This window comes from Bidens hawaiensis, unplaced genomic scaffold (genome assembly GCF_021521415.1).
Source record: "Bidens hawaiensis isolate Kalapana, Puna unplaced genomic scaffold, B.hawaiensis_p1.1 tig00000458_1, whole genome shotgun sequence".
NCBI classification, from domain to species: domain Eukaryota; kingdom Viridiplantae; phylum Streptophyta; class Magnoliopsida; order Asterales; family Asteraceae; genus Bidens; species Bidens hawaiensis.
The window spans coordinates 1,529,692-1,555,987 of NW_027491030.1; the positions used below are offsets into that span (position 1 = coordinate 1,529,692).

Consider the following 26,296-nt stretch of genomic DNA (forward strand, 5'->3'; position numbering starts at 1 on the left):
TTTTCGTGTCTAAACAGGTAAAATACATGTTTACCTGTTAAGTATATGTTAAGTACTTGGTTATATTTTTATAATTAAATATATATATATATATATATATATATATATATATATAACTATCAGTTATCCTAAACCCTATATTCCTAAAACATTCTCCCTCTCTGTTTCTCAGCCGTCACCAATCACGAACATTCCCTGTCCGGCTTTTGTTTCACTAAACAGGTTGTCATATATGTGTTTCAAAAGAGCTCTTATCGTGTGTTATCGTGTTTTATCGTGTATACCAGGTATTGGGGATACAAATACACGATAAGTTTTCGTGTCGTATACAGGTATACACATTTCGTATTCGTATCTAATCGTGTAATTGTGTACGAGTATACATGATAAGCCGGCCCTTGTATAATCAACAACAAATAATGATAGCATACGCTCCCACACCTGAGTTAAAACAAGCACGTGTTTCAACGTTTCTAGGTCTGTTTTATTATTGTAATTTGAATACATCTTTAACAGCATTTGTAACCACTCTAATACCTGAGTAATTTGAATACATCTTTAACAGCATTCTTAAAACGGCATGTAACCGTTCATAATGATTTTGATAATTTGACAGTTACACATTTGACTCACCCAAAGTAACCGTTCCCGTTCGTCGTCTTCTTCTTCTTCATCTTCATGCCAACAATGAAGCTTCAATCAGCTCAAAAGAAGGTGATATTATTATTATTATTACTACTACTACTACTGTATAATCACCACCGATTCGTAATTTGACCTAATTTTGCTTCTTCTTCATCGTTAATCAGTGAATATAGCAACTGAATTTTGCATTGATTGTTTATTCGTAATGTATATTATTATAATCCACTGATACTAAAATTGCACTGTCCGTACATTATTAGGTTTATTTACTAGTGCTTCATTTGTGTATCATGTATTGTAATCACTAATCACCGTTGTTTACCTAAGGATTATTATTCACTGATTTATTGAAATCTGTAAATAGCTGAATTTTGCATATTATTGTTATGTAAATGTTGCTCGATTCTTACATTAGGTTTACTGCTTCATTTGTGTATGTATTGTAAACGCTAGTCACCATTGTTTACCTATGGATTATTATTCACTGATGGAAGTCTGTTAGGCGCACAAATACACTGTTTGTATGAAGATAACTGTCTTCGCCGTGCTTGCGGTGCGCGCATATAATGTATATATGTGTGAACCCTCGGGTGGGCAAAAGTGAAATTGCACTAATTTTGACGTTATTGTACTAATCTCGTGAAAATAACGTTAAAAGTGGCGGAAGGTTAACCAGGCATCATGTGGTGGCGTTGATAGCCGAAAGACAAGGGTACATGCACCAATCGGCGGTGTCCCGATGGTTGAGTGTTATGTGCTTTATATCCAAGGCTTGATGCAAAACTACTATCGAGCCGGAGGTCTCACCGGAAGCAATCTCTCTATTCCTAAAGGGTAGAGGTAAGGCTGTCTACATCTTACCCTCCTCAGACCCTACCATAGCTTTGCTATTGGTGGGACATACTGAGTACGATGATGATGTATGAACATAACTGACGAATTATCAAGTGATGACAACACTGGAATGGATTTTGCATATTATTTATTGACCTAAGGTTTCACTGATGTGAATCAGTTGCATATTAGGTTTTGCTGCTTCATTTGTGTATGCGAGTATTATTAACTGTTACTCGATGACTTGCATTTGTGAAGGGGGATTGTGGACCACCAAATTCGAATGATTACATCAGCCAAATGCCAGATGATGTTCTTGTTATGATCCTATCTCGTTTGACTGTAAAAGATGCTGTGGTCACAGGCAGTCTCTCAACAAGATGGAAACACTTGTGGCATAATTTGACCCAACTAAACTTTGATGGTACTGAAATTTTAACCAAGACGGCCAATTATGCGGGACTTTATGTTAAAGAGAGGGTTAAGTTCTTAATGCAGGTGAATAATGTCATCAGAAGTCACAACCACCCAATGGTCCAACGTTTTCGGATTCGCTTCGATTTGGATTTCTGTGACTCTCAATGTATTAATGAATGGATTCGGTTTGCTCTAGACAAGAAAGTTGAGAGGGTGGAACTGAATTTCCTGGATAAAAGTTGTCCCACTTGTTATACATGTGAAAACCATCATCAAATGCTACGTGTCTTACTCTTAAAAAGCTGGTCTTGCTTGGAGTCAACTTAAACGAACCAACCCTAAACGCAGTCTTGAAGAATTCTCCACATCTTAATATCTTATTTGTGTCTGACTCGCGTTTGTTCCCTCATATTCGTGTTGGTGGGCGGGGCATTAACTTGAATTGCTTAAAAATAATGGGTTGTTATGGGATAAGATCCATCTCTTTATACGATTTTGGCATTGAAACATTCGTACATTGTGGTCATGAGGTAGAATTCTATCTCACTGATCTCCCAAAGATTAAAAAACTTGATATTGGTGAAGTTAGTCTAGGATTGGAGAACAATGTGTTCAGGCAGATCTCATCTTGTGCTCTTTACCTTCAGGTTCTTATCTTGGACATGAAGTGTCCGCAGGTTAGTAATTCTTCTCTTTATTTGTTTATAATGTTCAATAAACTAAAATACCGTGAATGTTTTCATGTTTTTTTCAGAATAGTTTAGATGTTAATGTCATTCCCAAATTTCCAAATGTCAAGTTACTAATGCTTGTGATGAGAGCTAAAGAAGATGACTGTCTACTAGAGTTCACTTCAATAGCTCAGGCATGTCCAAAGTTGGAGACCTTTTCAATATCGGTAAGTACTTGTGTTACATATGTCATTATATATTTCAAAATACCATAAAGTGGTTATTTTGTTTTTGCAGCTACATTGGTTATCTCAACGGAAAAGGTGGAGGAAGGTAAGACATGTTATAGCTCCTGAAGGTCATAAACACCTGAAGCTTGTTGAGATTAAGGGATATTATGGTCGAATCAGTGACCTTGAGCTTGCTGTGTATGCCATAGACAATGCTGTTGCACTCAAAAAAATCATCATAGATCCTGGCTGTCATGCTTTTGGGGGAAAATTAAGTAAACTGGACTGTTTGAAGAGACAGATAGCTGGTCGATCTTCTGCCAAGCGTCAGATCACTCCGCTGGTGCCTCCAGGTGTCGATTTGGCTATACAATAATTTCCCACTCGTGCACAAGTGTTGTTGCATGTCTTACATGTTGCTATTGCTTGATTGCTTTGATATCTCTCTCTTAAAAAGCTCTACCTTTCGATATAAATCATTCCTCAACGGGTTAACAAACGTGTAGTATAAGTCAAAAGTTTGAGCGCATTCTATTAATCTTAACTTGTGAGTTTGACATTAGTTAATGTTTTAAAAATCCGGTAAGAGAAATGAATCAACAGTTTTGTCAAGTTCATAATTAAACTCGTGATCCTGATAATTTCAGGTTTAACCAATTAAACAGATGGTCCAATCCAATTTACAAAACATAATAACAAACTGCATATATTGCAAGAGATTTTGATTTTTGACTGTTTAAAACAATTTCACAACCGATTTTGCTTGGTTCACTTAAAGCGGGCCACTTTATTCGTTGCAGGTCTATTAGAACTGACTGGCTGGTCCATTCTGGTATTCAAAACACTCGTCCTATGTCAGTCAACGAAACATCATTCATATAATTATATATTATTTTTTAATTAACAATAGAAAGAAATTTGTTTATTTGGCACATAATATTAATGAATCCACCCACAATCATGCAAAAATATCCTTGAAAATTTAGAAACTGTACAGACCGAAAGAATAAACTCGATACAAGAACCAGTGATTACTTGCTAGAGGGAGAATCGCTTGGTATAAACATCAAATGGTTCACTGGCTGTGAGCTGTGGTTCCTGCAGTAATAAATTTGATATTAATTCGCATAAAATTTTGACTAAAATTTCGAACAGTTATGAAGTCTAAAAGATTTAGATACCTGTCTTATACCACCACCAAGACTTCCTCCGGTTAGCAGCATACCGAGGAGAGATGTGACAGCACCGCCACCTGCGTCACTTTCGTTTTTGCGTATGGTGGTCCTCATTGAAGTCAACATGTCACCGTACGTCGTTGCATGTCCCCGTTCAATTGCTTGTATGAATGAAAATGTCATTGCACCCGTTGATGTCACTTTCGATAGAGCCTGCCCGAGTTCATTAATTCATTATATGAGAAAAATGATAAAATATCTACCAGAGAACATAAGTTGAGCTAGGTGTGTAAATTTCGCAAATTTAGGTTTAAGTTTAGTCTAAACAGGTTTAGGTAAACGAGACGTATTCGGCTCGATTTGGTGGATTTGCGTTAAAAGTTCGTGACTTTAGATTAGAGTCAAAAAATATATAAAATTTCAGCATAAACAGGTTGTGTTCGTTTCAACCCGTGAAAACTATGTCGTGTCTAGGTTGACGGGTCTGACACAGTTTTGGGGTTTGTGTCAATTTTTTAGTTTGTATCGAGTTTGACTCAGAAACTCACAAACACGACCCATATAATAGGCATAGGTTTAGTAACATATCGCAGCATTCGTCAAACGAAAAGTCAACATGGTCAAAGACTGAGACATCAGCTGCCATGTCATCATTTCAACCTGGTAACCTAAAGTTTCTGTAAGTCTAATGATTTTCACTAAGAAAAAAACATGATTGGTTCGTTAAATGACTAACTTATCAATGACAAGTTGACAACTAAGATAAACTGACAGTTGACTATAAGTCAACCGTCAAATAAAAAAAATTCAAGGGCCATAAGTATTTACTATTTCGTGAATTAAAAAAGATTAATAATGAAAAGCACATGAAATTACCGATGTATCTGCAGAAGACTGATCATCATCACAACCACTAAACGATATAACCTCCCCTCCGTTAGTTCCCTTAAACACTCCCGATTGAGGGCTATGATCCTCCCATACATACCTCCCACTCCTGCATTATTAATACAACATTACTTTCATAATTGTATAATGGGCATAAAATGCTAACGGGCAGACGAAACATTAAAAATTATTAAAAATTAGCATGCATACCTATCCATTCTACATAGAAATGGTAAATCAAGCATGGTGCCACTATGGCACGCATCAATAATCGCATGTAGTTTGACACCATGAGGTATTGGCTTCACAATTGTTGCATTTATTTCATCATCAACAATCATTCCTTGAGTTTCAAAGTCCAATGGACACAATGTCTCATCATATCCATCAATTTCATCACCAGTGTAGTTCCTTTGTTGAGAACCGTGACCGGAAAAATGGAACACTAAGGAATCGCCAGGCTGGCAACCTTGTACCAACCAATACATTGCCATTCTGATGTTATGTTTAGTTGGAATCCGGTAAGGGTCGGTTTCCTCTTCTGAAATATCAGTTCAAAAGGATGTTAGCCAAAAATGAGTAGAAGACCTGAATGGAAGGTCAAAATGTTAAATGATCTTCTAGAGTTTATAATTTTGACCCGGTTACTTATGCAATGGTCGGTTCGGGTTGTTGTTTTATCTTAGACAGGTCAAATGGGTCAAACCAAAAACATTTTGGCTTAAAGAAGATAGGGTCAAATGGGTCAACCCGTCAAACCAAAAGGCATGTTGGGTATGTTGCTGAACGGGTCAAAGAAACTGCAAATTCATTTCGAGTGCACACAACCACGTGAGTTGTTTTATACTTTTACTGAGTACTTAGGTTACTAAAGTACATGAGCAAAACTCAAAAATGTTATCACGAGTCAACCAAACCTTGCCCGTTTTGATCCACACTTAAAAGAGATTCATTTCAACCCTAACCCATTTGGACTCATTACTTGGACTCGTCCGGCTTGCTCAAATCTCAACAGAAATGCAAACTTTGACTATTTTAAGTCAAAGTTACAACTTATGTGATCCACAGTTGATATGAGTTTGTCACAAGGTTTACACAATGTTTTCTTGTATACCGTTTTCAGAGCACAAAAAGGTCAAAATCAGAACAATTTAATCGTGTTACTCTACTCTATGTTAGATTCTTAATCTCTTCTGTTAAGAATAATTTCTTTTTTGACATTTATGCACCTCTTTATGATCCATCAAGTCTCAGTTTCCCCAAAATCACTGACAGCAGAATATATCTTTTCAATTAAACTTTTAAAAATGGCATATTCAAATTCAAGGTTGTTACTTATGGAGATCAACTTCCTCAACAAAGTTTCAAGAAAACTAACAAGAATAAAGTTGTGTAACACATTAACATTGTTGCATAAGGCACATCTAAAGCAACCATTGAATTATGCTTTAATTATAGATAACCTGTAACAACTAGGGGTGCAAACGAGCCGAGCCGATCCCGAGCTTGGTTCATTTAACTTACACAGAGCTCGAGCTCAGCTCGTTTCGAGCTCTATTTTCAAAGCTCGGGCTCGTTATAGATTTTCAAGCTTGAGCTCAGCTCGTTTACTATAATTTAATTATTATTTTTTTTCAATATTAATAATATGTATAATATAATATATATTATGTAGTTATTTTTTATAACATTATATATATATATATATATATATATATTAATTAATAACTATTAAATATATATAGTAATAAATTAAACAAATGCTAGGCGCGTTTAGGCTCGCGAGCCAATCGAGCTTGGGCTCAGGCTCGTTTATTAAACAAGCTTACTTTTAGGCTCAAGCTCAGCTAGATCAAGCTTTTTCAAGAGTCAATTTTAATTAGTTTGCGAGCAGCTCGACTCGTTTGCAGCCCTAGTAACAACCCAAGTAAACCGTGTCAGAATATTGTCCGCTTTGCCCCAGATGGATTGCTCATCCCGAAACTCACGATATTGTTTTCGCCCGATGAATTGCTCCGCCAGGCAAAACGCGTAAACATAAAGAAGGTTTCCACCCCATTATACGGAAGCTTCCGTATAACGGTTGGAAAGTGGAACTCTTTACCAAGACGCGTTTTGCCTAGGCGAGCAATTCGTCGGGTGAAAACAAAACCGTGAGTTTCTGGATGGGCAATTCATCGGGGCAAAGCGGACAATATCCTGGCACACGGTTTACTTAACATGTTACATAAATAACAATCCAATAACAAAATGAGGATAAACATGTAATAATAAAAAGAAAAGAAAAGATTACCGGTGAGCATGAGAATAGATGACTCGGGAAACTTAAACTTATTAATCAACAAATACTTCATACACTTGGCATCATTAATACACCCTTTCAACTCATGTTTCGTTCTCTTATACGATATCCCACAGATCACAGCTCTCTTCCGTCCGTTGACCGACGGCGTTTGACCAAACGACGTCACTCGATCGTACGGCGACGGAGCCGGCGGAGGCGGAGGAGCATAGTTGTAGTTAGAAGAAGAAGTGGCGTACGGGTGAGTTGGCGGTGGCGGCGGAGGGAGGTTGCGTGGATCGGCGACACGTGTAATGGCTTGACAGATGGCGCAGCGGATGGACCTGGCTCCAGGTGGCAGTTGGAGTGGTGTACGGCAGTTGGAACAGTCGACGAGCATCAACATTTTGTTATTTGCTCCGGCGTGAATAATAATAATAATATTATTATTATTATTATTAGAGGAAGTTGAAAAGTGGTGGGTGTTGGTGGATGATTAACGGTGAATGTTGTACACTTGTATCATGAAGGCTGTCCCATTTGAGTCATTTGACCAATAATGTCTTATTGTTAAACTTACAACCTATCCCCTTTAGATTTAACTTATTTGCAAAATTGCTTTTAACTTTTGTCAAATGATTTTTTTTATCGAAAACTAGGAAAACTCACTTTACACTATTAGGGGTGTTTAAAAAAACCGAAAATCAAATCGCATACATAATCTAAATAACCGAATCCGAATTCAAAATTTGATTTTCGATTTGGTTATAACCGAATTTCGAATTCAATTTTCGGTTATGTTTTTTTCTTTTAAGCAATTCGGTTAACTGAATTAATCGATTAAAATATGAACTATACTAATATATTTGGATATGAGTCATATGACTAATTTTTTTTAAGTCCATGTCTAATATGTAGTCCAATAATCCATATGCATATTTCAATTTTTCTTTTTTTGATGTGTTAGAATGGTTATTATTAAATGGCTGACTAGTTGTATGTTTAGAACTGTTTAATGGTTCGTTAGTTTGGATGTTTTGTTATAATCTTAAACTTTTGGTTTTAGTGTGAATATGTTGGGTTTGTTTGAATATTTTGATGTAGTGCTGAACCCAAACGGTTGTTCGAAGCCGAAACACAAACAAAATAAATTTTTATTTTGGATGAATTCAATTAATAAAGTATATCGATTTGTTCGGTTTTAACCGAAACATAACCGAATTGAATTCGAGTCGATCACGGTTCTCTGAATTCGAATAGGTTCGATTTTCGATTAGGGGGAAAAATCTCATAACCAACAAATCAAATCGAATAAATCGATAACCGAACCGATAAACACCCCTAGACATTGTAAATACCATGATGGTCTACGAGATTGGGTAAATTTTTAATATTTATGGAGTGTTTAGAAGGTGTAATTTTCCAAGGTATAGAATTATCTAGTATATAATTATTAACTTTGTTATAAAGTTATTCATCAATAATAAAATGAGACTGCTTCATAAAAAATTAGAAAAAATAATTTTTTTATAGAATATTAGACATTGGAGTGAAAATTTTAAGTAAAGTATAACACTTTAATACAGAAAAAAAATTGCATGATAATAACACGTTTCTTAGTTCTTTGTTTAGAGTTTGGCTGACCGATTAAAAATTAAAATCTTAGTTATGCTATGATAAGTTGTAACTTGAAACCTTGAGTTTTTATTTATAGATGTATCAACTTTCAAACTATTCGCCACCAACTAATTAAAGAAGGAGAACCTCATGATTGTCAAGGGGCTCATACATTTAGGGTGGTAGAACAATGTCGAAGATATAAATTTAATGATAACTCTAAAAGAAAATAATTAATGTTTTATTCCATATATATGAAACTAATAAACTTGAAAGTATCTTTTAACTAGAGAAATTGTTATCAAACATAACTAAATATCTTAAATTTGATGATTTTGTTTTGGTAAAAAAGTGAAACAATTATACTGTGTAGGAAAAACTTATCTATACATGAAGCATGCAAACATGAAGAGTAATTTGTATATACTTGAATTTATGAGGGCTTTATTGACAAAGAATAATAACTTACAACCTTGGAGGACAGACCTCGTATATTGTGTGTCAAGTGGCCTTTGGTTGACTCTCATAATAAGCGCGTGAACCGCGGGTCAACGAACCTTTTTATTAATTTCGCGTTGCTTATTCACTTCGTCAACGACTCAACGTAAGACAAAAGACTAGAGTTGTCAGGTCCGATCTGGATATTTTTAACCGTGTGGTTTTATCCGTTCACTGGTTTTAACTGATTTGACGGTTTACCGGTTTGAACTTTATTTTTTCAAACTACTAGTTTGTGTTGGAACCTTTAAAATTATAAAGATTGTACATACATGTAACAATTTCCAAACCGACCGTTGTGATCTCAAACTTACTCACTTGCATTTATATGAGTGGTTTTTAATCACATAACATTATAAGGTTTATGTGTGATATTTATATATTTAAAATTTCATCTAAAGTTATGCATAATGAGTTGTGCGTTATACACTTAGACTGATACTCTCTTTTCATTGGACCAAACTTTCCACTATAAATCTCTCTCTCTCTCTTTAATTTTTGTTTCCATTAGCACTTTAGCACTAATGTTTTGTCTCATTCACAAAACTCTATCACGTTTCCACTACCTTTCGCCACCACCTTGATTGCTTTTCCACCAAAGCCGGCCCAACAAGCTAACTAGCTGAAGCTAAGGCTATAGGCCCTGAAATTTTGAGGCCTCTATAATAAATATTATTACACATATTATATTATTTCTTATTTAATTAGCTTACAATTTGTTTGTTGTCTACGGGTAAGTGTCCCCTCTTTTGAACAATTACACATGTGCTCAATTCCCATCAACAACATTAGAACCCCCACCCACCCACCCACTATGGCGGGACATGCCAAAAAGAAACGGTCCATTTTGAAGGAACTATTCACTATAAAAGAATTTCACATTTTAAGTGTTAGGCATATATTGATAATAGTTTGCTTTCAATATGAATCTAGAAATGGCTCAATCATTTTATTTTGTTTTCTTGTGATTTTCAGTTCTGCTCAGTGTTCATGCATCTTTTTGGTTTGTATTTTTTATTTAATTTTCTTTCTAGCATTTGTATTATAAACAAATTTCTTCTTGTACTTATACAATTTTGTATCAAAGTTATCGAACAAAACTTGAGTTGGTTTTTTTTATCGATAAATTACTTAAATACATTATAGTTTGGGCACAAAAAGAGAGGCTGGATTTTATTTTATAGTAAACGGATCAAATTTGTTAATGGGTTAAACAGTATAAAATTTTCAAAAATGTTAATCGAATAAAAACAATGCAAAAGGCTCGCAGACTTTTACTTAGCTTTAGGCCTTCTAAATGGTTGGGCCGCTACTGGTTTTCACACATCTCCTTTGTCTTCCTTGTTGTCGTCACTGTTGTCGGGTTCGATTTCTAGACTCTTTGTGGCAGTGGTGTCGTGTTGGGGACGGTGGTGTTGGTTACAGTGCTTGATGATCATTGTTGTAATAACCTAAATTTTTTAGATAAGAAGTATAATAATTTGGCATTTAAGATAATAATATAATAACAATGATTCTTAATAAGAATCATGATAAGTATATTTGTTATGGATTTAATAGCCGTCTTTGTTAGTTGTTTGTTGTTTAAACCATCTGGTTTGGTTTAATGTGGTTCTCGGGTCTGGTTCGGCGAAGAAGAATTCATTCTTTTGTATCTATACGTCACGAGGAGTTGTCAAATCCCACTAAATATCTACTAACTTTTTACTTTTATTAAAAACATTAGTGACATATGTTTATTTTATTAATATTATGGAAGGCTGCAGATCACTAGATTGTTTACATGGAAGTCCAAACTTAAAATAAACTAAAATATCAAGCATGTGTAAATATAAGTCACCAGATTTTGTAACTACTCTGCAGGTCAGATAGATAAGTTAAGTTGTAAATCTAATTAAATCCTTAAATAAACCGTAGGTTCTCATAGTTGTTGAAGACAAGCGAACTTGTTTACTTTTGTTCGGAATTAAGATACGGTTTCTGGTTTCGTTCACTCTTAGTATTAATTGTATTCCGTTACTTCGTTTTCGTTTGCTTATAGTATAAATTCCAATCCGTTACTTTGTAGTACGGACTTTCGGTATTTCATATTTTTAGTACCACCAAGCTGTCTCTATCGATACGATCCGTTTGGTCTTTGGACATTTTATATGTTGTCAACTTTTATATTGTTTTGTTTAACTACCCGTTTTGGTTACTAGTTCATTATTGCATGTTCCTATGAATAATAATATGAATTTTCGTTAATATGTTATATGTCAAGTAGTTATACTGCCTTTCAGGTTGAATACTCTGTTACCCGAGCACACACTTTTCGTGACAGTGTGTTTTAAAAGTTCACGGCGTCTCTAACTAGTACTTTGGTAGTACTTTGGCCGTTTAGAGGCGTATGGATCAATCCTAGTTCAGTTATATGTTACACGTTATACGTTACACGTCATATGTTACAAGTTATATGTTATATGTTCTGGCTCTGGGTACTTCTTTAATTACATGACTTATTAGTAACCACTTATCGTGTAAGTCAGTCACCGTTATATGTTTCGTGATCCGTTTAGTATCGGTTCTTGTTCTAGTATAATATTTTCATATGTTCTGAAAGCATCAAATTTTGGTGTCACACCTATTTCGGTTATGATAGATTTTGCTACTATTTTGCTAATGTTTATTGTCATATCGTCCTTACTATTGTTCTTTCCGTTACAGGACAATTTTTGGCTCATCCGTATTTTCTTGTTTGTACTTGTCTTATTTGCTGACAGATAATTCGGGAAATCAGAGAAATTAGTGATGAAAGTAAAAATGAAGTTCAAGAATAAAGATTTTATTTATTTTCTTTTATTACAGCATTTAATAAATAAAACTTAGGATTCATTTCAATTGTTTGAACTCGTTGGTTTGGATTCTATTTCTTTCTTTCTAATGGAGTTTGTTTGGTTTATTATGATATATGTAATAGTGACACTTCGACCTACTCCGGGTTGGGGTGTTACAATTGTTTATGGTGTTTGTTACGGTAGACAGTGGGGATGAGGTTCCCTTACTATAGTATTGTTTCGATGTATCGTTAACAACTGTCCTTCCACTTTTACAACATCTCCGACCACTGCATTCGTCTTCATCCACTTGTGCCACTGTCTTAAACCACCACCATCATGATTCTACTTCAAATATAAAATCAATTTTAAGCAGAGAAAGACTAAAACCAATAAGAACCTTAACGTAGTACATGGAGTATAATCACATGTAGTTGTGTTTTGTTTGTGTGTGTTTCGTTTGTACGCATCATGTTAAACTTAAAGCAATAACCATAAGTAATTATGTGGCTATTGTGGTTATCTACTTATGAGCTAGGTTTTTTTAGTTGTGTGATTCGTTTTTTATACATTTTTTACTCATTAGCTAGGTATTTTTAGTTCTAGAACATATTTTTTCCAAAAACATGAAGTGAATTATGCACTAGTCTTGATGTCTATCTCGTTTTTTATACATTTCTACTCATAAGCTAGGTTCTTTTAGTTCTAGAACATTTTTTTTTTCCAAAAACATCGAGTGCGTCGATTCTGTGATGTAGTTGCATAATGGATACCAACCTGCACACCAATTGTCAATTGATATGCTTCTTCAAAGACCTCACTTTCTTAAGCGAAAACAAACCCGTCTCACATCAACCAACAAGCAGGGCTCACAAAATCAATTCATCTATACATTTCATGTCAAATACTGGCAGAGAGCAAATACCATTCCATCTCTTTTTAAAATGCTCTTACTCCCCTTCCATAGCCTGGGCTCCGAGGACGACTCCAATTGTTCTTACAAGAGTCTGAACCATCTATGAGTAAAGCAACGTATGCCAATAATCGACTCCAATTGTTTTCACACAACTCGTTTCAGCAACAATTTTTATAAGCAAACTACATACTACACTCAACACAATCCTAAAAGATTTATAACATCACAGAAAATAAAAGATAAAAAGATATATGTTATAAATCAATCCTAAGTTGGGCAAAAATCTCTCATTTTTCCAACTATAATAACCACCCCACGACTAAAAGCTAAACAAGTCTTTTAATCTATCCCAAAATGTAAAATATTGATCGATATATGGGGTAACAGAAACACTAGGGCACGCAGGCCAAATACGCAATAAAACAAAATTGTCTAACTTAGACCCACGATTCCACCCTCAGTTGTCATTAATACGGCATGTACCACATTGCCCTCCTGGCCCTTGGAATCCTTCTGCAATAATAAAACACATGCTTGTTAGCTTCCTAAAGGCAGCATAAATGGGTTGGTCTGGGTTACGTTTTATCTCTAACGGGTCAAATCATGCATATAAAAGATTTAAAAGAAAATGGGCTGAGTCAAGTGAACTGTACGCCGTCCAAGTGTAGGTGGTACAAGAAAAGTATGATCACCTCAAAACTCTCAAAAGCTCGGTAACTTATTTAGATAGCATTTAGTTAGGGGTGTAACGTAAAAAAGCCGAGCCCACGTTCACAGACGCTCACATACAACTCGTTTTAACTGTATTTTTAAAGCTAAAGCATGGCTGATTAATAAAGTTCATGCTCAAGTTCATGACTTGAGCTCAGCTTGTTTATTATTCATTAAATATTTAATTATTTTACTTGATACCATGAAAATCGAACACAGTGACATGCTCTGTTTTTCTCACAAATGATCCTTAACAAATTTTGCAAGTTGATCTGAAACTAACAAGCGGCCCGGCTCATTCACACTTTACACTTGTTCAGTTTCATGTTTAATTGTTGAAATCGTTACTTAACAACCAAGGTATAACACCCTTTCCCTTGATAAAAAAAACACCCTACATGACTACCACATAATTAGTACAATAAAAAGATCACTTGAATATCTAATACATACCCATAGCCATACGGAGAATACATTGGTGGACCCGGCATGTAACCCCTTCGTGGGTGAAACCCAAGATACGGGTTTGAACGCCTTCCTCTGAACTGTTTCATACCGGGAACATTGGTCCGTTTAGCTGCAACCTGAACAACATTAAGGTTAAACTAATGAGAATATGAATCCCAAAATGTGTGAACATGTTAAACTGGAAATAACAAACATAATTAGGAATTAGGACCTTCAGTTGACGCCCATGTAATTCTGACTCGTTCAAAAGCAAAGAATTCTGAACAGATTCAGGCTCCACAAATTCCACGTACGCAAAACCTTTTGGTTGACCAAATTTGTCGGTTAATATTGTCACCCTGTTTACAGTTCCACATGACTGAAAATGTTGTTGAACTTCTTCAGGTGTACATGCATAGTCTACCTGAATTTCATAAATAAAACAATATTAAAAAAAAGAACATCATAACACGTAGTAATAAATGCACGAAATACAATAAGATCTTATTTTAGCGCATTATATCACGTTTAAGAAAAACAAAGTAGGTTAAAAGATCATTTCTCACATTGCCGACATATATCGAACGAGCGTCAGCCTCTTCCTTCTCAGCCAGTGTAGCAGAGGCAGTAGGATCTTCTGACAATTCCAAATATAAATGAAAACAATGTCAATTCAATGAAATATATGTAACCGATGAACTACTAATATCGTAAAAGTAAAGGTGTTATAATATTGCAAACACAGAGCACCAAAAATGGTTAAAAATTAAAGTATCTACAAAAAGATAATATAAAGTGAATAACAATAAACCAGTAAATTTGTTTCCTTTTTTCCCTTGTAACTTTCCAAAGTCTGGCTTTTCAACTTACAAATCAATGAATGACAATCTTCTTAAAAAAGAGTAATACATGGCTAGGAAGCGTATATGCACATAAGCAAGTAGGATAAATATGAAATTTTGAAGTCTATAGTACAATCTAGTTGAAGGGTGGTATACCTCTTTTCACACACAGTTTCAACAGTATAACTTTGTTGACCCCACCCCCTAACACACGCACAAAAAAGGTCCTTTTATATCGATTTGTCGTATTCTTTTATCTTTCTTTAATGATTGAGGGTAAATCGGGTGTGCCGCTGAAAGTAATTCAATGTAGCATTAATAATACCAGCTAAAATTACAACCACATGTGACTCGTAATTCTATGATGAGTATAACTGCTACCAACAAAGATTGTGAATAAAGACGTTCATACGTAATATTAAGTCCAATCAACCATTAATTCTTGCTCAAAAAAACAAATATGCTTAAAAACATGAGGCGCTCCGAAGCATTTTATTCCCGAAGCACCAAAAAAAGTGTCTATGTACAACCAGATAAGCATTAATTTACAAGCAAAACTTGCATATCTCTCAAACGTTATACACTAAAACCTATTGATCAAAACTTTTCATAATTTCTTCGTTCCTTAAATTGTTATTACATATACACCACATACAAACCCAAAATTTACCAAATTTGACCATAACTACACAAGGCACGCCTTCTTAAACAATGCCCTATAAACAACAATGTAACACAATTCGATGAGTTCATGACATGCACCACATTTGGAACATATAACAGCACTTGGATACGCCAAAACCATAGCCGTTACACATCAACCCAGCTCTAGCACTTAAACAACATACTATCTCCATAAAACAAATGAAACATGCTCATACTCACAAACAATTAACCTAAATGCCCCATATAGTTAAAAAAGCGTGAAACGTTACGAGGCATTTTGGTCCAAAAAGCCGATGTGCGCGTCCATCTACAACCAAAAGTTACACATCTCTCATATGTAATGTGTTACGCCCATAAAACTATTGATCAAGTAAAACTTTCATATTTTCTTCATTCCTTAAAGCAAACCCTAACTTTTACCAAATTTGACCATAGCTACACAAGGCACGCCTTTTTAAACGAATACCTATATACAACAATGTAATACAATTTGATGAATGTATGATATACATCACACTCAAAACACATTACAGCCCTTGAATACACCTAGACCCTAGCCTATAAACATCATCCCAGCTCTAGAAAATCAAACACACATATCATTTCCATAAAACAAATGAAACATACTCAAGAGACAATAAATTAACCTAAAAAACAACTAATTCTTGCTCAAAAAGCCCTGTATCTTGGCTTTAAAAAAAAGCATGAGGAATGCGCAGATGTACAACCAAATAAGCTTTATTTACAATCAAAAGTTGCATATCTCTCATACGTTGCACACCTAAACCTTTTTATCAAGTAAATCTTTCATAATCACTTCATCCCTTAAATTGTTATTACATATATACCCCATACGAACCTAACTTTACCAAATTTGACCATATCTAATTAACTACACGAGGACCACCTTTTTAAACCAATCCCTATATACAACAACGTAACACAATTCAATAAACGTATCACCCCCTAATAACATTATATAACAGCACTTAAATAAACCTAAACCCTAGCTCTAGCAGTTAACCGCCGCACACATTATTTCCATAAAACAAAACAAACGCGTCTGTGTACAATCAAATAAGCGTTATTTACAACCAAAACTTACATCTCTCTCATATATTATACCCGTAACCTATTAATCAGGTAAAACTTTCATAAATTCTTCCTTTATTAATTGTTATTACACAACACAAACCTTAAGCCAGGCCATATATACAACAATGTAATACGATTCGATAAACGTATCACCCTCTAATAACATATAAGATCACTTGAATACGCCTAAACCCTATATGATTCAAAAAGCAGACGCATGCGTCAATTAACAACCAAAAGTCTCAAAGCTTCTTCATCCCTTAAATTGTTATTACATATAAACTACCAAATTTGACCATAACTAATTAACAACACAAAGCACACCTTATTAAACCAAGTCCTATATACAACAAAACACAATTCGATTAACGTATTGTTGGAATACCATATGCCCGAGACACATAATTAGGTTAATGCGGCTAGCCGTGTTTGATCCAAGTCGGGTCATACCCAATAACGAGTTAGACACACACCAATTATATATTTGTTAAGATAAGATCTATAAAACAAATACAGGACACGATACATTCAGAAAATCGGGTTTCTGAATATTTACTTGAAAGTGTTAAATAAATTAATTGGTTAATTTATTTATTCAAATAATTATTATTGGAATAATTATTTAACTATGTATTCTTTTATAAAATGGTTTATAAAAGATGGGGTGTTTATATATTTTATAAAATATAAAATAAAATAAAAAAAAAAAAAAAAAAAAAAAAAAAAAAAATATAATTGGGGCCGGTTTTGGGTGGGCCCCACACCCCAATGTATTGGTCAAATCTTGTCATGTATTTGGTATATAATGAGTATGTTTTACTTAACCATATACCAAACATCATGGATGGATGGATATGATGATAAAAGATAATGATCATAAATCTTTCAAGTAACAAAAACATCAACAACTCTTCCTTTCTTTCTTTCTTTCTTGTTCACGGCAAAAAGGAAAAAAGAAAGGCTCGGGTCTCGGGTTTTTCGTGTTCAAGCTTCCTAGCATAGCTCGGTGTGTGTTGGAGGCTCGGGGTATATTCCGTTTGAGGGTTTTCCTTTGAAAGTCTAACATTCACATCATCATCTTCTTCAACCATCTACTAAACTCTTAAAGGGTTAAGAATGTAAGTGTTTACTAGCTTGATAGTTTAGCTTTTCCGTATCATTTGATCCTTGCTTCGGGTTTCTAGTAAATAGATTATTGGTAATCTTATAACATGAATAAACTAGGTTATTCATGAACATATACATATATAAACACATGGATACATATGTTTAGTTTGTAAATATCACGCTTCCGCCTTAATTGTGACTAGTTAAATGGTTAACTAAGTTTGTTAATTCTATAGAAACCCAACAAATGGCATCAAGAGCCGGGATACGGGAAACTAAGCTTCGGGTTCTCGGTTTTATTTTTTCCCCTTGAAAGATTTTATACAAAAAAAAAATTAACATGCATGAATTTTTCTTTGTATTTAATCTTGTTATTGTTTTTGGCTTTGTTCAAAAAAAAAAAATAAATAAAAAAAAAATAAAACCGAGTATATGGGCCGAAGCCCAAATCGGGTGATTTTGGGCCGAAGCCCACTTGGATATGGTTATTGGGCTAACCGGACATAAAAGGGAAAAAGCTATATGGGCCGAAGCCCATTTTTGGTTAAATGGGCCGAAGCCCGTGAGTTTTTTATTTGGGCCGAAGCCCATGTGTTTTGCACATGTGGGCCGAAGCCCATAATCATGTTATTGGGTCAAGCCCAAATTGGGTTGGGCTAGGCCCAATAAAGTCAAGGGGGTTTGGAACGGGTTCCTAAAACATAACGGGTTATGTTTGTTAATACTAGACCGAGCCGTAGACCAAGTGGATGTTTGTTTGTGGTTGATGTTGTGATTGTAGTTAATTATTCAAGTTTCGGTTTGTAATAATTAATTAGGGGCAATTTTGTAATTTTGTAATTATTTATTCATATGGGTATGTAATAAATAGGTTATTTGTAATATCTTTATTTTATAGAAAAATGTATTAGGACATTTGTTTTGTAAAATAAAGAAGATTGCAAAATTGGAAGTTTGGGCCTAATTGGGCCGGGTATGGTGATAATGGGTCTCACAAGCCCATTAAGGGATTCAAGCCCAAAAGGACCTAAGCCCACCAATTGAGCCCAAATGGAAGCTTATGGAAGCTAAGGCCCAAGTTCAAGCCCAGTGGATCACAACGGGGTTGAAGAAGATGCTCGAAGCATTTGGATGCGGGATCGAGTGGGAGCTACAACATCCATGTGTCATGTGTCCCTTAGGATCGGACCTAAGATACACACTTGTTTCGGCTAACAAGTGTGGTCTAACTTAGTGGCTCGTGTCTAGTATAATTGTGTATGCTTGTTAATTAATTGATTGTTTGATTGTGTGGTTGTTAGATATTAGGATATCAACTTCGTCACATAGAATTAATTAACAAAGCATAAAACGGGTTCTAATAATTATCGGTAATTACGTGACACATAGTCTAATAAAATGGATTTATTAACTAGCCGTCTCACGCCCATAATAAAATGGCTTTATTATAAATTAGAATTTTGAAAAATGGTTTCAAAATATCATGTTACTAAATGCATGTTAGAACATGATTTAAAGTTTTACAACTAGAATTATTAAAACTAAAAATCCCTTTTAAAATTAAGGATAATAAGTTAAACACCATCCTTTTGTATAACGCTTAACATATTAGTAAGCTCTTAGTGGGAAAAAGGTCACCTAACCGCGTAGAGTAAATTAATATGTTGAGGTAATATTGGCATATAAATGGGAAAAAGGTCACCTAACCGTTTGTATGTTAATATTACAAGTTGATACAAGTAGGACGACTTAAATTAGAACCATGTGAAGAGGGTCACCCAAGCATGGGGTCTAATAGGTGTTGATGGGATAAACATGCCGACACGAAATATGATTTCGAACCGGTCCCATAAACTCTAGAAGTTGCAAAAGGGTTTGCAATTGTTATGAATAACTACCTTGATAAACCGACAATGGGAAAAAGGTCACCTAACCGGAGTCGGGTTTATCGTTGGATTCTAGATTTTAATTATTAATTATATTTGGTATATATATAAAAGGGTATTAATAATTAAAAAGGTAAAACACTAAAATGAACTTAATTAAAATTCTGCAGATGGCCGCACACGTCGACGACAACATAATCCCTAACGTCCAAAATGTCTCTCTCCGATCTATTCTCGCTAAAGACCGTCTTAACCACAATAACTTTTCGGATTGGTTCCGAAATTTAAGGATAGTTCTAAAACAAGAAAAATTATATCATGTTTTGGAAACACCTATCCCCGAAGAACCGGAAGAGGGTAGTGAGGTCGAATATATGAATTGGGTCAAACTCACGGAAGATTCCATTCAAGTGTCATGCCTCATGTTGGCGACTATGGTTCCCGAAATCCAAAAGGATTTCGAAAACCATAACGCGTACGACATGATTACTCAACTTAAGGAAATGTTCCTTAAGCAATCAAGAGTTGAAAGGTTCGAAACGGTTCGAGCCTTGCATGCATGTAGAATGGATGATAATCAACCAGTTTCAACTTATGTACTTAAGATGAAAAGTTACATTGATCGCCTCGCCAAGCTCAATTGTCCCATCTCAAAAGAGTTAGCAACGGATTTGATCCTTAACTCTTTGTCGAAAAGGTTCGACACATTCGTGTTAAATTATAACATGAACGGGTGGGACAAAACCATTGGAGAACTTCACTCAATGCTTAAAACAGCCGAGGCGAGCATGGGCAAAAGGGTTTTACCCATGTTTGCGATCAATGAAGGTAGATCCAAGAATCGATCTCAACCCAATCTTAAGGCTAAGGTAGCCAAAAGAAAGGGTCCTCCTGTGCATCTTAAGGGTAAGGGCAAATCACCGGTTATGGCAAAGAAACAAAAGGTTATGGAACCGAGGGGTCATAAGGATGATCCTTGTTTTGGTTGTGGGGAGACCGGACACTGGAAACGCAATTGCCCGGTCTACCTAAAAGAGCTAAAAGACAAGAGGAATGCGGCGCATACCTCGGGTAATGTCTTTATGATTAATGTTGAGCTAAATCTTATTTCTTCTAACACATGGGTATTGGATACCGGATGTGGAACTCATATTTGCAATTGGTTGCAGGGGTTCAAAAAGAATGAAGACTTAAAGAAGGACGAAGTGAATCTTTTCATGGGCAACGGTGCAAGGGTGCACGTGGTCGCTAGAGGAGACTTCACTTTATCGCTTCCAAGTGGTTTGGAAGTTGTTTTGAGAAATGTTTTGTATGCTCCTAGTTTGACTAGGAACATTATTTCTGTGCACCTTCTTAGACAATGTAATTTTGATTTTAAATTTGTAAGATCAGAAATGCATGTATCATCTAATGGTATCTTTTATTTTAAAGCTGTACCAAACAACGGTATTTATGAATTGGTTCATGATAATACCTTAAATGGCTCATTATATCAAACTTCTACTAAAAGACTCAAAAAGGATTTGAGTGATTCCTACATTTGGCATTGTCGCCTTGGACACATAAACAAGAATCGTATAAATACTCTCCAAAAGAAAGGTCTTTTGAAAACAAACGAGTTAGGTTCGTTTGATGAGTGTGAATCTTGTATTCAAGGCAAGATGACCAAAGAGCCTTTCAAAGGTACAAATGAAAGGGCTAAGGATTTGTTAGGTATAATACATACGGATGTATGCGGACCTTTCAAGCCAACTAGTAGGAATAGTGAAAGGTACTTCATTACCTTTACCGACGATTTTAGTCGATATGGGTATGTTTATCTAATGAAACACAAACATGAAGCCTTTGAAGTGTTCAAAGAATTTCAAAATGAAGTACAAAATCAGCTCGACCGAACAATCAAGGTACTCCGCTCCGATAGAGGAGGCGAATACCTAAGTGATGTTTTTCAAAGTCATCTTAGAGATTGTGGAATTATTTCACAGCTCACTCCTCCTGGAACTCCTCAACATAACGGAGTATCCGAGAGGAGGAATCGAACACTGTTGGACATGGTTCGATCAATGATGGCACGAAGCTCACTACCGCCATCATTTTGGGGATATGCGCTACTCACAGCGGCTCGTATTTTGAATATGGCCCCGACCAAAAAGGTGGATCGAATACCCTATGAAGTGTGGCATGGAAAGGTTCCATCTTTTTCATATTTAAGGGTATGGGGATGCATAGTTTATGTTAAACGTGACACCCCAAATAAACTTGAGGCTCGATCCATCAGGTGTATCTTCATAGGATACCCAAAGGATGATATAGGATATATATTCTATGATCCTAGTGAACAAAAAGTGTTTGTTTCACGCAAAGGATACTTCTTAGAAACTAGGTTCCTTATGGAAGGACCTAGTGAAAAGAAAGTGGAACTTGAAGAGGTTCAAGAATCACTTGATGATACACAGTTGGTCGATACTAGCTTTCAACACGAGGATGTTGAAGATGATCAAATGGTTGATCATACACACGTTGCTCGCAGATCTAATAGGATTAGTCGACCTCCCAAGAAATATGGATTTCTTGTGGATGATTGCTACTTGGTCGATTCGGATGAACCGATCTCCTACAAAGATGCTATGTCACAACCTGATTGTGACAAGTGGCTTGAAGCCATGAGCGCCGAGATGCAATCCATGCACGATAATCAAGTTTGGGAATTGGTTGATCGTCCACTTAACTCCAAACTGGTTGGATGTAAGTGGGTCTTCAAAAGGAAGACCGATATGCATGGAAATTTAGATACTTACAAAGCACGACTTGTAGCAAAAGGTTTCACGCAAACTCAAGGGATTGATTATGATGAAACCTTCTCGCCGGTCGCGATGCTTAAGTCGATCAGGATATTATTTGCCATTGCAGCTCATTTTGATTATGAGATATGGCAAATGGATGTCAAGACCGCTTTTCTAAATGGATATCTTGAGGAAGATGTCCATATGGTTCAGCCTGAAGGTTTTGTCGATCCATCTAATCCTGATAAAGTTTGTAAGTTAAAGAAATCAATCTACGGGTTGAAACAAGCATCACGGATGTGGAATCATCGTTTTAATGAAGAAATCAAAGCGTTTGGTTTCGTCCAAAACGGTGATGAGGCGTGTGTGTATAAATGGGCTAGTGGGAGTATAATCATTTTCCTTATTTTGTATGTCGATGATATACTTTTATTTGGAAATGATATACCAAGTATGGAAAACGTAAAAACGTGGTTAAGTAGTCGTTTCTCAATTAAGGATCTTGGAGAAGCGACATATATCTTGGGAATAAAGGTCTATAGGGATAGACAAAGGAAATTGATCGGACTCAATCAAAGTGCGTACATTGATAAAATCCTGAAAAGGTTCAGGATGGAAAACTCTAAGAAAGGTTTGGTACCTATTCCTAGAGGAACCGTGTTGAGCTCATCCCAAAGTCCTAGCTCTAAGGAAGAGCAGGATAGGATGAAGCATGTTCCTTATGCTTCGGCAATAGGATCTATTATGTATGCAATGATGTGCACCAGACCGGACGTCTCGTATGCTTTAAGCATAACGAGTAGATACCAGCACAACCCAGGTGACAGTCATTGGATGGCTGTCAAGAATATATTAAAATACCTTAGAAGGACTAAGGATATGTTTTTAATATATGGGTCTGGTGAGGAGGAACTCGTCGTAAAGGGTTACGTGGATGCGAGTTTCCAAACTGACCGAGATGATTCTCGGTCACAGTCGGGATATGTCTTCATTTTGAATGGAGGCGCTGTCTCTTGGAAGAGTTCGAAGCAGGATGTTGTCGCGTTATCCACTACAGAATCTGAGTACATTGCCGCTTCAATGGCAGCCCAAGAGGCTGCATGGATGAAAAAGTTCATCATGGATCTAGGGATTGTCTCTTCCATTCAGGAGCCCCTAGAAATATTCTGTGACAATGAGGGTGCTATTGCACAGATCAAGGAGCCTCGTGCTCATCAGAAAACGAGGCACATTGAGCGCAGATTCAACTACATAAGGGATGAAGTTGAAAAGAGAAAGATATGTATTCATAAAGTTCATACCGATCAAAATATTGCGGACCCACTCACGAAGCTCCTCGATAGGCCAAAGCATGAGGGTCATGTTTGTGCATTAGGACTTCGGTATTCTAGTGAGTGGATTTAATCTGTGTTTAGTGTTTGTATAAGAACGAATGTAATGGGTATCGCATGAAATTAATTATGTTTTAATTATTCAATGAGTTATGTTCTATATTTGCATGTTTAATCCATGAATGACTTATGTTGTTCTAAACGTCCGTAGTCGATCATGCTTGTGGGAACAAGTATGAAGGTAAGACTATTATGAACCCGGATTGGTTGATATTCATGTGATGAATATAAGGCATAGGTTTGCCACCAAGGTTCATAGATATTTGTGGGACACAAATATTGGACATGATCCGCTCTCAAGGATCACTGCATGGAGTTAGTGCAACTGATCATAAGTAATCCTTGAGTAAAGGCGAGTATCATTGTGTCCTTTGACCTGAGATGCATATTGGATCTGGTTTCTCATCAAGTCTGATAACTTGACTCTCTTCTTTGTTTTTCGGTAACACGATGACGTAAAAGAAAGAGCTCAGATATCATACGAGATGTCAACAAGGATGTATGCAGTCAAGATGGGATTTGTTCCTCTTATGTGTTGAGAGTTTAGATGTCTAAGGCCTGTTAAGTTAAATCATTGAGAGAATGATCACTCTGTGTCTCTTCGATTTAACAGGACATCTAGTAACAAAGGGATGTAATGATAAGACTTACCTATGTCATATCAAGTATGGACTTGAAGGGGATGATGTTATTGAATGGCACTTAGTCAAACACACTAGGGGTGGTGACCTGTTGTTAGGCGGTATTCACCATTAGCATTAACTTCCTATGAGTCTCGTGCAAGTGGGAGATTGTTGGAATACCATATGCCCGAGACACATAATTAGGTTAATGCGGCTAGCCGTGTTTGATCCAAGTCGGGTCATACCCAATAACGAGTTAGACACACACCAATTATATATTTGTTAAGATAAGATCTATAAAACAAATACAGGACACGATACATTCAGAAAATCGGGTTTCTGAATATTTACTTGAAAGTGTTAAATAAATTAATTGGTTAATTTATTTATTCAAATAATTATTATTGGAATAATTATTTAACTATGTATTCTTTTATAAAATGGTTTATAAAAGATGGGGTGTTTATATATTTTATAAAATATAAAATAAAATAAAAAAAAAAAAAAAAAAAAAAAAAAAAAAAATATAATTGGGGCCGGTTTTGGGTGGGCCCCACACCCCAATGTATTGGTCAAATCTTGTCATGTATTTGGTATATAATGAGTATGTTTTACTTAACCATATACCAAACATCATGGATGGATGGATATGATGATAAAAGATAATGATCATAAATCTTTCAAGTAACAAAAACATCAACAACTCTTCCTTTCTTTCTTTCTTTCTTGTTCACGGCAAAAAGGAAAAAAGAAAGGCTCGGGTCTCGGGTTTTTCGTGTTCAAGCTTCCTAGCATAGCTCGGTGTGTGTTGGAGGCTCGGGGTATATTCCGTTTGAGGGTTTTCCTTTGAAAGTCTAACATTCACATCATCATCTTCTTCAACCATCTACTAAACTCTTAAAGGGTTAAGAATGTAAGTGTTTACTAGCTTGATAGTTTAGCTTTTCCGTATCATTTGATCCTTGCTTCGGGTTTCTAGTAAATAGATTATTGGTAATCTTATAACATGAATAAACTAGGTTATTCATGAACATATACATATATAAACACATGGATACATATGTTTAGTTTGTAAATATCACGCTTCCGCCTTAATTGTGACTAGTTAAATGGTTAACTAAGTTTGTTAATTCTATAGAAACCCAACACGTATCACCCTCTAATAACACATAACATCACTTAAATACACTTAAACCCTAGCTCTAGCACTTATAACACAAAATACAATTTCCATATAACAAAATTAAGCTAAAAACAACACCTTCAATAGATTACAAATGCTCAAATTAAACCTAATACCTTGAACCGATCCCATCTCCTTCTCAACTTTAGCCTGCATTTCCCTTAGAGCACCTGCCTCCTCTTCAATCTCCTTCAATCTCTTCTTCATATCCTCCAAATCCTAAATTAATAATAAATTAACAAAATTAAACTCCGATTCACACGCTACACACTATCAATTGAACAAATAAGTAACAGAAACGTGAATCAGACCTTGGAGTTGTTATTATTATTATTATTATTATTATTAGTTTCGATGTCTTCCGATGGTACGTCGAAATCGGCGTCCATCTCAACTTCGTCCGGTATCTCGCCGCCGTAAACTTCGTGCTCTTGATCCGCCATTGATTGATTGGTGTTGTTCGAATCAGACGGAAGTAATTTGAGACTGTGCGAGTGAAATTAGGGTTTATTATTATTATTATTATTGTCTGTCTGCTAACGGTGGATGAAACGGGTTCAAGTTTAGAGTGTGG

General features: G+C 35.7%; 2 protein-coding genes and 1 pseudogene across 3 annotated transcripts; 1 reads left to right on the forward strand and 2 right to left on the reverse strand.

Moving 5' to 3' along the window:
• The first annotated feature begins 1,722 nt into the window (after positions 1-1,722).
• On the forward strand, positions 1,723-3,259 carry LOC143625376 (F-box/FBD/LRR-repeat protein At4g26340-like; annotated as a pseudogene). The gene is made up of 3 exons (XR_013152267.1): positions 1,723-2,573; positions 2,651-2,794; positions 2,865-3,259. The product of XR_013152267.1 is annotated as an F-box/FBD/LRR-repeat protein At4g26340-like (transcript).
• Positions 3,260-3,714: 455 nt separating this feature from the next.
• Positions 3,715-7,644, reverse strand: LOC143627742 (metacaspase-1-like). Its single transcript, XM_077097502.1, has 5 exons — positions 7,154-7,644; positions 5,071-5,401; positions 4,849-4,969; positions 3,979-4,185; positions 3,715-3,895 (listed from the first exon to the last, which is right to left on the reverse strand). Exons 1-5 carry the CDS (start codon positions 7,545-7,547, stop codon positions 3,836-3,838), a joined length of 1,113 nt encoding a protein of 370 aa, XP_076953617.1. The 5' UTR covers positions 7,548-7,644; the 3' UTR covers positions 3,715-3,835.
• A 5,586-nt stretch (positions 7,645-13,230) lies between these two features.
• Positions 13,231-25,941, reverse strand: LOC143627796 (polyadenylate-binding protein 1-like). Its single transcript, XM_077097541.1, has 5 exons — positions 25,839-25,941; positions 14,713-14,783; positions 14,379-14,570; positions 14,153-14,283; positions 13,231-13,501 (listed from the first exon to the last, which is right to left on the reverse strand). The coding sequence occupies exons 1-5, from the start codon at positions 25,927-25,929 to the stop codon at positions 13,456-13,458; spliced, it is 531 nt and encodes a 176-aa protein (XP_076953656.1). The 5' UTR covers positions 25,930-25,941; the 3' UTR covers positions 13,231-13,455.
• Between the last annotated feature and the right edge of the window lie 355 nt (positions 25,942-26,296).

Coding starts and splice junctions, on each gene's coding strand:
- LOC143627742 (XM_077097502.1), bottom strand. CDS start 7,547: ATGTTGATGCTCGTCGACTGTTCCAACTGCCGTACACCACTCCAACTG. Junction 4,970..5,070: donor TTTCTATGTAGAATGGATAG/GTATGCATGCTA, acceptor TTAATAATGCAG/GAGTGGGAGGTATGTATGGG. Junction 4,186..4,848: donor AGTCTTCTGCAGATACATCG/GTAATTTCATGT, acceptor GAACTCGGGCAG/GCTCTATCGAAAGTGACATC.
- LOC143627796 (XM_077097541.1), bottom strand. CDS start 25,929: ATGAAGAAGAGATTGAAGGAGATTGAAGAGGAGGCAGGTGCTCTAAGG. Junction 14,784..25,838: donor GGAGATGGGATCGGTTCAAG/GTATTAGGTTTA, acceptor TGGAATTGTCAG/AAGATCCTACTGCCTCTGCT. Junction 14,571..14,712: donor GTTCGATATATGTCGGCAAT/GTGAGAAATGAT, acceptor TATGAAATTCAG/GTAGACTATGCATGTACACC.